This window comes from Danio rerio, chromosome 24 (genome assembly GCF_052040795.2).
Source record: "Danio rerio strain M-AB ecotype USA chromosome 24, GRCz13ab, whole genome shotgun sequence".
NCBI lineage: Eukaryota > Metazoa > Chordata > Actinopteri > Cypriniformes > Danionidae > Danio > Danio rerio.
This window is the reverse complement of record NC_141044.1, coordinates 4,115,712-4,130,359: the sequence shown is the minus strand read 5'-3', so window position 1 is coordinate 4,130,359 and position 14,648 is coordinate 4,115,712. Positions and strand designations below refer to the sequence as shown.

General features: G+C 34.6%; 3 protein-coding genes across 13 annotated transcripts in view; 1 reads left to right on the top strand and 2 right to left on the bottom strand.

The window, feature by feature from the left end:
• Positions 1–9,757, bottom strand: part of pfkpa (phosphofructokinase, platelet a) — a 40,607-nt gene extending 30,850 nt beyond the window's left edge. For all 4 annotated transcript variants that reach the window (XM_087309025.1, XM_087309023.1, XM_087309026.1 and 1 more), the window contains exons 1-4: positions 9,550–9,757; positions 4,253–4,326; positions 2,429–2,506; positions 1,137–1,326 (exon numbers count right to left, since the gene is read on the bottom strand). In XM_087309025.1, coding sequence (XP_087165151.1) covers positions 1,137–1,326; positions 2,429–2,506; positions 4,253–4,326; positions 9,550–9,640 — 433 coding nt within the window. In that variant the 5' untranslated portion in view covers positions 9,641–9,757. The remainder of the gene's footprint in view (positions 1–1,136; positions 1,327–2,428; positions 2,507–4,252; positions 4,327–9,549) is intronic.
• Positions 1–14,648, top strand: part of adarb2 (adenosine deaminase RNA specific B2 (inactive)) — a 619,893-nt gene that overhangs the window by 170,852 nt on the left and 434,393 nt on the right. The gene's annotated exons all lie outside the window — the stretch shown is intronic.
• Positions 11,393–14,648, bottom strand: part of ifnu (class II cytokine, IFN-u) — a 121,914-nt gene continuing 118,658 nt past the window's right edge. For both annotated transcript variants that reach the window (XM_087309066.1, XM_087309067.1), the window contains 4 exons: positions 14,505–14,582; positions 12,509–12,634; positions 12,339–12,416; positions 11,393–11,813 (listed from right to left, as the gene is read on the bottom strand). In XM_087309066.1, coding sequence (XP_087165192.1) covers positions 11,721–11,813; positions 12,339–12,416; positions 12,509–12,634; positions 14,505–14,582 — 375 coding nt within the window. In that variant the 3' untranslated portion in view covers positions 11,393–11,720. The remainder of the gene's footprint in view (positions 11,814–12,338; positions 12,417–12,508; positions 12,635–14,504; positions 14,583–14,648) is intronic.

Below are 14,648 nucleotides of genomic sequence, written 5' to 3'. Positions count from 1 at the left end.
GTTCTGGTATAGGGGTGCCCAAACTCTGTCCTGGAGGGCCAGTGTCCTGCAGAGTTTAGTTCCAGCCCCAATTAGACACACCTGAACTAGCTAATCAAGCTCTTTTTAGGAGCCTTAAAGAAAGTAGGAGCTAAACTTTGCAAGACACTGACCCTCCAGGACTCCAGTTTGGACAACTCTGTTCTATACCATTCCAAATAGTCCAAGCTGTTTTTAAGCATCCTGATTACCCTGGTTCATTGTGAACAGCTGTTAATCAACTCACCAGGTGAAAAACAGAAGCTCTCTGCTGTTGGTTTGTGGACAGTCATGGCTAAGAGCTCAGTGAGGACCTGCGATTGCGCATTGTGGATGCTCACAATTGAAATCATATCTTATTATTTTGAAGTTCCAGTGGCTAAAAAGCAATGTATTATTTAAAAAATACACAACTTTCTGTACTGTGAACAAATCCAACAGATGTGGTTGGAAGCCAAAATTGACAACTGTACTGGCCAGAAGGATAGTGAGAGAGGTATAAAAGCCAAGGATAAACACCAAGGCCATCCGGATGAATCTGGGCTCTGCTGGTAGCAACATCTTATGGTAGATACAGATAGTCCAACTCTAAGAACACTATCCATGGGGGCAGCCTTGACCTAATAGTTAGAGAGTTGAACTTGTGATTGGAAGATCGCAGGTTCAAGTCTTGGCTCCAGCAGAGATTGTTGGTGATAAGAGTATATAACCAGTGCTCTCACCAACCTTAATACCACGGCTGAAGTGAGTCACTTGAGCAAGGCACCTATCCCCAAACGGTTTCCCAGGCATTGCAGCAATGGCTTCTCACTGCTCAGGATGTGTGTGTGTGTGTGTGTGTGTGTGTGTGTGTGTGTGTGTGTTTACCACTCTGTGTACAACTGGATGGGTTATCCCCACTGTCAAACATGGTGGTGTGCACCTAATGTTCTTACCAGGGAACCTAATCACTGTAAATGGCACCATCATCAAAATTCTCAACAACAACATCATTATTTACTGCCTGTTTGTCAACTACCCAGTTTCTGCTTAACATTTTCACAATTCAAATAAAACTCTTTAAAAAATATGTTTAATCAACAAACGTTTATGTGCACTAAATAATCTGCAGCTCATACCTTGCTGGACCAGCTCTGCCAGCAGGCCGCTCCACTCTTCTCTGAAGAGATTGGCCCCGGTCAAGCTGCCGTCTCCACCAATAACACACAAGTTGGTGATGCCTCTCTGTATGAGATTATGAGCAGCCTTCAGGCGACCCTCATGAGTGCGGAAATCTTTGCATCGTGCGCTCCCAATAACTGTGCCACCCTGGAACACAATCAATAAACATCTTAACCCCCGCAAACATGAGTTGGAAAAGGTATTAGCCTATTAATCAGTGTTTATTGAATGGAGAGAGTACAACGCAAAATCTAAAGACAACAATTTCTCAGAACTCCTTGTGAAAACATGGGTGGTCAACACGGAAGGGTTTTTCATGAATTCGCACTTAGCTGATGATTGATAATAAAGCTAGTTTGGCATGCTTTCCCTAGGGAAAGCCCTGGGCTCCCTCCTGTTAGCAGGATGAGAGGGAAGTTTTGAGTTAAGGTAGATCTCGATGAACTTCCCAGACTTGTTAATGGCTAATGACAGATTTTAGGCATAGCTATTCACCTTATTCTCCGCCGACGAGCGGGTGCTGCCATTTTAATCTTTTTGGCTTGAGACTTCCGTTCTCATTCACTTCCATTCATTTTTTGGCGTTAAAAACTGTTCATTACGCTGCTTGATGTTGCAATTTGATATTTTCTTATTATATTATTCTACTTGGTCTGTATAGTCATGCAAACATTTGTTTGTAGAGCAAGTAGTTTGACCGTTTTCTGCCGTTTATTATTCCTAGTCATTTCTCCCATAGGCGACTGAATCGGAAGTTCTAAGACAATCGCGAAAACAGGCGCACTTCCGCATTTTAGAATAAGGTCAATACTGATTACTAATAGCTCATCTATAATGCCAATTTGGTATGGTCAAATTACTTATATTGCATGTTTTTGGACTGTGGGAGGAAACCGGGGGAAACCCATGCGAGCATGGGGAGAACATGCAAACTCCACACAGAAATATCAACTGGTTCAGTAAGGACTTTTAACCAGTGATGTTCCTGCTGTGATGCAACAGTGCTAATCACTGGACTGCCATGCCACACAGTCTAGAAAAAGAAGGGAGGTATAAGGGTGGGAGGGGGGATTCTTCAAGACAAAGATACTGAAGTAAGAAACTCTGGTTATTAATAGTGAGTTAAAGTACTGAAAGTAAGACATCTTGGAGACCCATGGGGGCCAGTAACATAGTAACCAGTGCATAGTAACCAATCCTCTTGAAAACAGGATTAGTGGTATGTAAGAGTGTTTTTTATCACACACACCACTTGCAGCATGCTGGACACATTCTCCCAAGTCGCCTCTTTTATGTTGTCGCCTCCATCCACCATACCCTGATAACCCTGTAAAACACAAACATGCAATCAAACATTCACCCTTCTCTCCTTCAGTGACCTCTGTTATATGAGCCAGCTTACTGATATTGACAGACAATGTTCTGGCTTGGCAAAGACATGGTTGTGTGTTTACAAAATGTCTCTACTTGGCACAGTCGTGGTGTCTCACTTCTGCATCATTAGCAGAACTAGCAAATGCTTGCTTTAGCAAATGCCACAGACAAATAATGATATGGCAATCTTCACCTTAATTTTCACCAGGAGAAGATGTACGTGTGGGTTTCTTCACTGGAGCTGTTGCATAAGAGCACAGCAGGCGCATAAATATGCAGCCCATTAAAGCCAGACATCTCATGGTGCTCTATCAGATGCTACTGGAAAAATTGTGTTTATATGAGGCCAGATATTCGGCTCTTAATTCAAACCACTGTGGAAATAGTTATGCCACGCCAACAGCACTAAAATAGATTTGTATTATTTACATTATATGGCTTGCTTTACTTAAAAGGTAGTGTGTATTCATAATATATCCTAAAGGGGACATATTCTGCCCCTTTTTTACAAGATGTCAGAATCCCTAGATTGTGTATGATTGTGTATGTTAAGTTTCAACTTCAAATACCCCACAAAACATGTTTTATAACTCCTTGAATCTGCCCCATTTAGACTTTAGTCCTAATGCTGCGTTCACACCAGGCGTGGATAAAGCATCAAGAGCAAGTTATTTACATGTTAAGTCAATGCAAAGCTGCGAATAGACATCCTGTGGTGCAATATGCGTGAATGTGGTGTTACGAATGACACGATTCACGCGAATGAATTGCAAGGAGTTGAGCGTTTTGCACAATTGACGCACTTAACATGCGTATTGCAAGATTCGCTAGAGTTGGAAAAACTGAACTTAAGCAGACATTTGCGCCGTTTTAACTAATCAGGAGACGTAGCACCTGTTGTAGGGCTTGGCTCAGTCGGAAGCACCGCTGAGAGCCTCCATCCTCCAGGTAAAGTTTCTGGAGGAGTTGATGAACTCACAGAGTTGGGTGCACCTCTGAATGGATCTTGTTGGCTCAGACACGGCTCCAAATGAATCAACGCTGTTTTTCAGCCTTCCTTAAGCACATAAACACAGCTACTCTTTTAATAAAATCCATGTTAGCCATTTAGCAATGAAGCTAGAGTCACTGGGCAAACAGAAGCGATGTCCATGATGCGAATCCACGTCTATTGTAAAGTGAATTTGACGTGCGAAAGAAGCAAGTAAACTCAAAATGTTCTTGCGTTTATTTACGTGTGAATATCGCGATTTGCTCACGCGTTCCGGGTCTGGTGTGAACACAGCATTATAGTGTCTGTTTGGTGACTTTTGGTCGCTTTAAATTTAAATGAGAATGTGCTCTTTTTAAAAGAGGGCGGAGCTATAAAAGCCTATGTGTCAGTATAGTGGCAGATTGAAAAATAAGACACAGTTTGTTTCTGCCGACCATTAGACCATTAGAAGCTGGTTATATTTACTGACTTACCACACAACTGTGTTTAAACCCCTTACAAAAGTGATTTTTGCATGATAAGTGCCCTTTTAATAATAAAATTTCTTCTAATATAAATCAATATGCCATTCAGAAAGAGTTACAACATCACTGAGAGCTATTAGATCATTATATGTTCAACAGCACTAGTCCCTAGTTTGTCTCATTAATGTTTACTATAAGTATACATAGTATGTAAGGACATCATTTTGAATAAGAGACTGACCTCGTGAACGAAGTAGACTTTGGCTCCTACATAAATTCCCATACGGACAACAGCCCGAACAGCAGCGTTCATTCCTGGATGCAGAGAATGTGAGACAAAATTTTTATATTGAAACATATCAAATGCACAACAACAGAAGTAGGCTATACTCCATGCTGGAAACATTATTGAAATGTTATTCTACAGCAAATCTTAAAACACCTGCAGCCCACTCTGGGGGCTAGATTGATTTCTATTACATTTTGATTTAACCGAGACTTGGCAATATCAGGTTTGATTTAATATGCTAAATTTGCGTACTGAAAGGCACATTGGTGTTTCTAGGCAACACATTACAACAGACTGTGACTGATGAGTAAGAGAGAACAGCAAAACAGCACGATCCCTTAAAAACACAGTTTCAGTATCAATATTGTTGGTGATCAAATGTCAGCAGCAAAAATAGAAAAAAAAGGATAAATAATTCATAATCTACTATTTTCTTTTCATGAAGAATACAAACATAAAAAATGATTTTCGTGCCTTTAATCCAACATAAAAACATAATATTTTAATTTATACTAAATACTATATTGCTTTTGGACCATATTATTGTCTTGTAAAGTGTATAAATTCATTCATTCATTTTCTTTTCGACTTAGTCACTTTTATTAATTAGGAGTCGTCACAGCAGAATGAACCACCAACTGATCCAGCATATGTTTTACGCGGTGGATACCCTTCCAGCTGCAAGTGTATTGTGTATATTGTAATGCATTATACATTGCTAATGAATGCTACAACATACTAATTTATCTCAGCAGGCGCATGAAAGAGGTTTATGTTAGGTTAGATTTAGGTTGTGATGTCGGTTGACCAAAATTCAATGACTAGCCAGTGTCTACGTCAAATGATGATATTTGGTTGACTTAAGGTTGTGTTGGAAAATCTAACGTTGAGCATCAGTTGATCATACTGATGTTAAATACTGACATTTATTCATCAGTTATGGCAACCAAATCTAATGTCTGATAGACGTCATAATGGTAACGTCCACACAACGTCAAGCTGTAACACCATTATACTGTGCATTGATATTTAATTGCTTTTAGGTTGCATTGGTGACCATAATGGTGATCACATAGTGATCAAAATCCAACGTCTGTCCGAATTTCATTTCCACCCAAAATGCAGCATCCCCTGACATTGAGGTATGTTGACGTCCTGTGCCTGCTGGGGTTAACTATAGTGATAAACTATAATAAATACTGTAGTATCCATCCATTCAGTAAACTTGGGTTTATTGTTGTAGTATTATATACCCAATACTTGTAGAAAATGTGCCACAGTATTGTATAATTTGTTTTATATTACTACTATAGCAGTTACTTTACTATAGGATGGTTTGAAAGTATTTAACGTAAATTGCTATAGCATCTTTTTACATCTAGTGTTATAAAAAATTAATTAATTTAAATTAAATTATAATTAAATTAAATTTAAAAAGTTACTTCAACATTTGAGAAGTAAAACTCAAAAGATGTCATGCAAAAAATATATATATTCAGTTGTGTGGAGTAAACAATGATAACGCACTGTAAAAGTCCCCTGATATCACATAATAGATTTATGTGACAAATTAATTATGTGATAAATTTTCATATCGTTCTTCACTTATAATATATTTCTCTGTTGTTAAGCTTGCAGTGTAGTTTGCCTTCACAACTTGGATTATATCTTCATTATAACTGTTTTGGAGATGTTTTTCAGATGTTTAGCTAATCTGATAACATAAATATTAATAAGTAAATTAATATTAATATAAAAAAACTAATAATTGTCTTATTTGTTTGGTGTTTCTGCTAATATTCTCTAAATTTCCTCTAAAAATTATTTCCGAATACCTTCACATAAGCACTAATTTAAAAACATTGGGTTATACATAGAAATGAGCATGTGTAATCTTTATTTATATTGTTTTTATTCCATGTTTTGTGGGAGAAGCGATCTTTATGAAATAAGATTTCTCCAATAATTTAAATCTTTGGCATTTTTTTCCCCACATGTTTATCATTGTTTGCCAGCCAAAATGTTAAGTCTGATATGGGTCACATTCAAATCAATGACAAAAGGTGTCAGTGTCACCAGTTAGTCTGTCACTGTCTATCAATTTAACTGAAACAAAAATACAGTCCTGCCTGCTATTTGTGTTCAGCAGCTGCTCTAAAGTGTTAATACGGGAATTCACCTATAACACATACGTGCAGGTACACATCAAGCCACTGAACTGACTAATATTGCATGTAAGTTACATCAGATCCACATTTCTCATTTCAGAATGACACATTTCGTCTATGGTGACTCATTAACTACTATCAAATGTGGATTTTCCACATAGTAATCTGCAGTACAGAACCAGGACATTTGCATTTCTCACATTGACCTTTTTAAAGAGCTGTTTTAAATGTCTAAAGATCAATAGAAGTGAATGAGACTGGATGTCTCGAATTAAGTCAATTGGGAAAAAGAAGTTCACTTTAGCATGCCTTTAAAAGGAGTTTTGTTAATAGTATATTTTATAATGAACTAAATCTAGTGTTTTCAGACACTCAACATTACATGTTATTTGTACTAAAATAAAATATACTTATTGCATGTTAAATGTGATTAAATGAAATGTATTGTTGAATACATTTATATTAATTTGCATTATTTTATAATATATACATTTTACAATACTTTTTGGCCCACTTTGGAGACATTACACCAATTTTACCCTTTTCTGAAATCATTGATGTGTAAGAGTAGACTTTGATACAGTATGCTATTTAATGTAAATGTACAGTTAATAGGCCTTTATTAAATCCTCATAAACTGTATAATTGCTTTTTTGTAGTATGGTTAAAATGCAATGACATTGAAATGCAGTTTCGAATTCACACACTTTAAAAAGGTCCTGTAGATTAACACTTTAACATTACTTTCCATGTATTTTAATATGAATCATTTAAAATGTATTTTAATCTGACAATCAAAAAATGTGTTAAAGTTAAAATGTTTATATTCTTACAAAGTCTAGACTTTATGTAACTAATATGATTTTATATGCTTTTCTTTTGTATCATTTGAAATATAATGTTAAATATATAAATACATAAATAAGTGAATACATATACCAAAACATAGTAAACACATTAAATAGTAGTAAAAAATAAATAAAATATATAAATAATAATAATTCAATAAAATATAAATAAAAAAAATAAATCAGAATAAACTGTAAATTTAACAATCAAAATGTATGGATAAAACAACAATAATAATAAATAATAATCAGTATATTTACAATGATTCATTTATAATAGTCTAGGTGTTTGTGTGTGCGACTCTTAATTTAATAATTGTCAAATGTTACAAATATATTGGCAAAGCATTTATAAAGTTTACATTAAAAACAACTTAGTAAGCAAAGTAAAAAGTAGTAGTAGATGTATATTTTTATATAAATAAAATTATGAAAAACAGAAGAAAAAATAATTAATTAATAATATTTAAATAAATATACAAATTAAATTAAAAATAATAAAACTAATAATAATTATTATTAATATTAAATTAAAAATACAAATAAAATAATAATAAATCAGAATAAACGATACATTTAACAATCTACATTTATGTAAAAAACAGTAATAATAAATAATAATCAGTATATTTACAATGATTCATTTATAATAATCTCTCTCTCTCTCTCTCTCTCAATTTAATTCAATAATTGCTTTATTGGAATGACAAATGTTGCAAATGTATTGCCAAAGCATTTATAAAGTTTACATTAAAAACAACACAGTAAACAAAGTAAAACGTTTTAGTAGCAGTAAAAAATAAGTTAATAAATTAATAAATAATAATTAAAGAAAAATACAAATAAAAAATAATAATAAATCGTAATAATCTCTCTCTCTCTCTCTCTCTCTCTCTCTCTCTCTCTCTAACAAAACAGGCTCATAACCACTTCCTAAAGGAAATACCAGTTTTTGAAGGGGGTTTAACAATTAAAAGTGCAAAGTGACTTTAACAAAAATAAAGTAATAATAATTAAAAGAAAAAAAAATGATGTTTAATTAATATGACCTAATCATCCTGACTAGATCAGGTTACACGTTATTTTGAAGGTCAGATCAGGTAAGCAGCCTCCTAAAGCAGAAGCAGCCTCTTGACTGCACGTACACAAATTTTCATAGTGAAGGCTTGTTTTTTTTTTTTTTTTTTAATATGACTGACGTGACATTGGTTTATAATGCCTTGCGCGTTGCCCACATGACTCAGTTTCCTGTGACGTAACTTTTCTCCAGCTCAAAACGCGCGTCGGCTTCTCACGTACGCATGCCATGCTTCACCCTAATGTCACCATATTTACCTACTCTAAACAAAAATATAAACCCAATGAAGAAACATACAGGTGTTTCAAAGCATATCAACACGGTAAACACAAGAAAGCGACTCTGAGAAGCAACTTCCTGGTTGACGACAAGCAAAATCCTCAACTGGCATACAGGAAAGCGTTGATGAGGTAACACAGATGTGGTGATTATTAAACAAACGCAAGTAAGCATATCAATATTTGGTCACAATGGAGGCTGGAAAGATATGCTACGTGCTGTTGGTGAAGGTCACATGATTCCGCAATGCAGTGACACGAATACCGGAGTAAATTATAAGTAATTACATACACACCTACACCGCAGAGAGCCGAGGGAAATAGTTATGTCCGTTAAATGGAGACATTGTGATCGAAAGAGTGGATTTTAGCGTATCCCCATCCCTTTCCTCCTCCCCATCATCATCATCAACATCATTACCTCAGCCGGTATTATTTACTAATATTGATCAGACTTAACTAGCAGTGGTTACATTAAAAATAATTACACTTCCAAATCATAGTGAAAGTCAAAGATAACACGATGACCTTGTGAAAATATGATGCTATACGTTTGCATCCCTGAGACAGCCGTTAGCCATTTCATCAGTCTGTAGCTAGAATTAAATCTACATGTACAATTCTAACAATTTAGTATTATGACTTACGTTACACATAGCAGATGTGAGGCGAATAACGTTAAATATATTTAACTGACAGTCGTGGCTCCCAATGTTGACGTAACATTACGGTACGTTACAGTGCATCAGAATGAGCATGATATTCATACATACTCCAGAGATCCATCTGAACACAGTTAAAGTATATTACACCGATAATAACGCATTATAGATATACATTATGAAATAATAATATTAAGATATCACTGTGATGTTACCTTGCGCATCTCCTCCGCTTGTCAGCACCGCGATGGCTTTCCCAGCGCCTGTCAGGTTCTCAAAAAACCTCTTATTGTCCGATTGAGCCATTTTCCCTTTTGTTACTTACAATATATTAAATTACAATAATCAATAAATATAGCTGTAATAGATTTGTGCCGGTTGGGAGACTCTATCCTCCCCTCTCCTCTTCTCTCTCCAGCGGTCTCCTCCTGCACGTCCTCGCTGAACCTGCATCAGCGATCTATGTGTTTGACAGCTCTCTCAGCCAATAGCTGAGCAGATTTCGCATTCTCGCCAGAACTTTAACCAATAGCAGACTCTCTTCCGCGAAGGAAGGTGATGTGGGCGGTGGATAACTTTGCACTTGACTTATATGGTCTAGATCCGGTAAATTAAAATTCCTTCGGAGAGCAAGACCACTGAAATAAAATGTATAGGACATAAACATCTGTCATCGGGGATTTGCGTTGTCATAAACTGTTTGCCATACACGTGAATAATGAATGAAATGTGCTCTGTGTTATTAAAAATATGCGGATCTTAATAGCTTTTAATTACAACCGTTATTTTAGTGTGTGCTGCCGTCTGTTGGTTTATATAAGAAATACACAGGGATTGCATATGGAGGAGCATCATTTATACTTGAAGAGTTTAGATGCCAAAATCTGTAAATGCCGTCTGAAATTTTCTCCTGTGTGTATGTTAGTTGCTTAATAACACTTTTATGGCTAAGCATAAGTGCTTTTCCTGGTATTTAATGTGAAATATTTCAACATAAACAAAGGAGGCTGAGAAAAATGTTCATTTTCAATGGAAATTTCAGACGGCACTTAAAGGTTTTTTGCATCTGAACTCAGTTATTAATTCAGTTATTTACATTAAATGTTTTCTTGGATTGTCGATAAACAACTTCTGTAACAAGCTTTTGTTTCTAAATGTGAATATTATATTACTGTATAATATAATTAGAAATCATAAACAGATCTGATAACGAACCTTTCAAATGTTAAATAGTTTTTTTTTTTTAGATTTGGATATCTGTTTTATAGAAAACTTTTACTTTTTATATTGCATTAATACTTTTTATTATGCTAACAGTAAATTAGAACATCTAACAATGCATCTGAGCCAATGTTGTTACTAATCTTTCACACGTCCTGTGATGAAATGGAAAAAAAAAACAGCCCTTTACTTTTTATGTTGAAAATATGAAATTTTGTGTGTTTTTGTTTACCAAATCAGTAACATCATTTATAACCCTTGCAATTAAAAAGGTTAAAATCCTGTCGTTTTAAAAAAGTTTACTTGTTTTATCTGTTATCCGGGAATTTCGTTGTCATGAACTGTTTGTTATACACGTGAATAATAAATGAAACTTTACACTCGTGTTATTATAAATATGTGTAGCTTTAAATTCCAACCATTATTTTAGTGTGTGCTGCTGTCAGTTGGTTTATATAATAAATACACAAGAATTGCATATGGAAGAGCATCATTTATAGTTATTTACATGACATGTTTTCTTGAATTGTCAACAAACAACCTCTAAAAACAAACTGCTGTTTCTAAATATGAATATTATATTGTGTTCTATAATCAGAAACAGATCTGACAACAAACCTTTCAAATGTGTACTAAACTGTTTTTTTGGATATCTGTTTTATAGAAAATGTTTACATATTATATTGCATTAATACAGGAAATTTATTGATTTCAAGTGACATGATAGTAAAATAGATTAGATTAGTTTTCTTATATGTTTAAGAACTAACATTAGGTAGCAATATTATTATAATAATAAATAATATTATACATAAGAAAGAGAACACAGACATGCAATATCTTAGAAGACACATTTTAATAGTGGATATATAAATAATAATAAAAAAATCAACATAATACACAATCTCACACAGCAATAATCTTTTCATGACTCAACAAATCATGAATTTGAAATGCATAATTCATAATTTTCTTTATAAAACAGTACAAAACTATAGATTTATTGTTCAAATTTAAACATCGCAAATAATCAGTTCATGACTCAAATATTTAGTATGATAAGTGCATTTCTTAAAACCAGTACAATATATATCCATCAAGCTTTTAAATGACATAGTGTTTGCAATTTAATTCAAGTATATACGTAGGGATGTGTAGTAATCTCTTAACGTCGCCGTCTGACAGAGCGTTTCTCCAGCCGCTGGAGAATCTCTCGCACTTTTGAATTAATGATTTCCCATGCACATGTTGAGTGGAACTGAAAAAAAGAAGAAGAAAATAAATATGTAGACATTAATAAAAATAGACAAACGTTAACGTTGGGTTTTATGAGTGAAAGGAAGAAACACAATTGTCAAGTATTGTAATCAATACTAGAAATTCGTCCACAGTTGTTCATATAACATTCAAACAATGCAAAAAAAATCTAAATAATAAATAAATACATTAACAAAGGAAAGAAGGAATGAATGAAGAAACGAAACAAGTAAATAAATAATGTAAATCAATAAATAATGAAAAAAAAATCCGAAATTTGGGTAAAATATGCAAAACCCAACAGGTGGGTTAAAATGTAATTAAAATTCTAACCAAACCTTATTTGGCTGGTCCATATTTTAACCAGATTTGGATTAAACCAACTCAGTGCAGACAGACAGACAGACAGACATAGAGATAGATAGATAGATAGATAGATAGATAGATAGATAGATAGACAGACAGACAGACAGACAGACAGACAGACAGACAGACAGACAGACAGACAGACAGACAGACATCTTACCTTCTTTTTAAGAAAATCTTCTAATTTGTTGAAGCATGTGCTCACAGACTCATTTTCAACACCGACCGAGTGAGAAACCTAGCCAGGAAATATAAACAATATGATCACCATGTAGATAATACGAGGAGTATTAAAACTAATAATACCACAGTCAGTGCAGCATTTCTTACACAGTGGCTCAGGCTGTGATGTGTGTGCTGAAGGGCTTCAATGAACGTCTTGGGATCTGGATTCTCCATGTACATGTGTTCTGCTTTCTTGACAATATGGATGAGGGAGTCTGCAGTTTGATCCATCTGTAAATCGTAGAGCATTGATGTTAGTGTTGTAAATAAACATTTGGTCACACTTTTATTTATTTAAATGTACAATTCATACTATTAAGTTTGACAATAAACCATTAAGGGGTCGACCACGAGAACGCAAGGTGCACCACACTGCTTTTTCTTTGCTAACAAGAAAAAAAGAAGTGCACTGCGCTTTTTATGTCACTAGGCAACCACTGAATCATCTCTGTATTGTGTCCGAGCCTTGCTCTTGATATTGTTATAGTTTTAATATTGTGATATTCATGATTTGTGAAGTCATACAGCTCCAGATAACTCGAAACAGCTGCCACTAGTCTCTTCTCCATCTATAAATGTCTCTTCAGTTGTCTTAACAACACAAACACTGCTGTCACCTCAGTAGAAACCCTGCCTCTGCTTTCATTTCATCGGAGATTGAAAAAGACACGACTGATGTAGCACAGTTTTTCTGCTCAGTGGTGACTTTTTTTTTACTGCAGGCACACAAAGTGCAAAGGCAAAAAAAGTTAGGCACAGTAGGCGCTTAAAATGCAAGTTGCTCGAAACGATCACTGCCATTAGGGCTCATTCACACCGAATGCATCTTTACTTCTAAAAACACTTAATGGTGTGCTCAGGAATGCGTTTGAAAAACGTGCAGCATGTTATGATGAATGTAATAATGACAATAAAAAACCCATTAGAAATAGGAAAACAATATGTTATGATAAACACTTGAAGATACAGATGAAGTCAGAATTATTTGCCCCCACATTTATTTTTCTCTTTTTTTTTTTCTTTTTTAAATACTTTCGAATGATGTTTAACAGAGCAAGGAAATTTTCACAGTATGTCTGATAATATTTTTTTCTGGATAAAGTCTTATTTGTTTTATTTAGGTAAAAATAAAAGCAGTTTTGAATTTTTTAAGAACCATTTTAAGGTCAAAATAATTAGCCCCTTTAATAATTTTTTTTCCGATAGTCTACAGAACAAACCATCGTTATACAATAACTTGCCTAGTTACCCTAAATAACCTAGTTAAGCCTTTAAATGTCACTTTAAGCTGTATAGAAGTGTCCTAGAAAAATATCTAGTCAAATATTATTTACTGTCATTATGATAAAAATAAATCTGTTATTAGAAATGAGTTATTAAAACTATTATGATTAGAAATGTGTTGAAAACATCTTCTTTCCATTAAACAGAAATTGGGGAAAAAATAAACAGAGATAATTCAGGAGGGCTAATAATTCTGACTTCAACTGTACATTATATAACTCATGATATTCTGTACGAGATCACAATAATCGCCTCGTCCACCATGATATAATAGTAAATAAAACACTTTCTATTTTCTCCTAACACTTTCATGCCACTTTTCTACTATAAACAGAAGCTCGCAACAGTTGCCCCTTCTCCGAGCTCTTCTGATTGGTCCACTGCTGTGGAACCGACAGTGATGAGCATCGCTGCATGCATGTGAAAGTTGTAGATTTGTAAACTTGACACAGCATCTAAAAAATGCAACGCTCATGTGCAAAGTGTATTAAAAGACGCAAGATGTGAGCGTAATGGTCAACACACTACCTATCAAGTGTGTGTTTACATCGAAAAACAATCGAAAAGTAACGCATTGGAGAAGAAAAATGCATTCTGTGTGAACGGCACCTTAGAAAATGGCTCAATGAACAACTAAGTAGCTGCTTATTATTAAGGTAGTTGGGTTTAGATACAGTATTAGGGATGTAGAATAATATCAGACTATATAAGTGCTAATAAAGAGTTAATATGGTAATAATAGGCAAGTAATAAGGCAGACGTAAATTAATTTATCACTTCAGCTAAAATATTACCAAACATTTTTATCAGTACAAACCGTATTGAGGAGGTGTCGTGGATCACACAGACTGGCTTCATCATAGTCAAACGCACAGTTGTGAGATATCGCCGTGCCCTTGGGAAACATAAAGTGTGTTTGTTCAGTTGATGTTTCAGAAAATGGAACATTCATATTTTATTT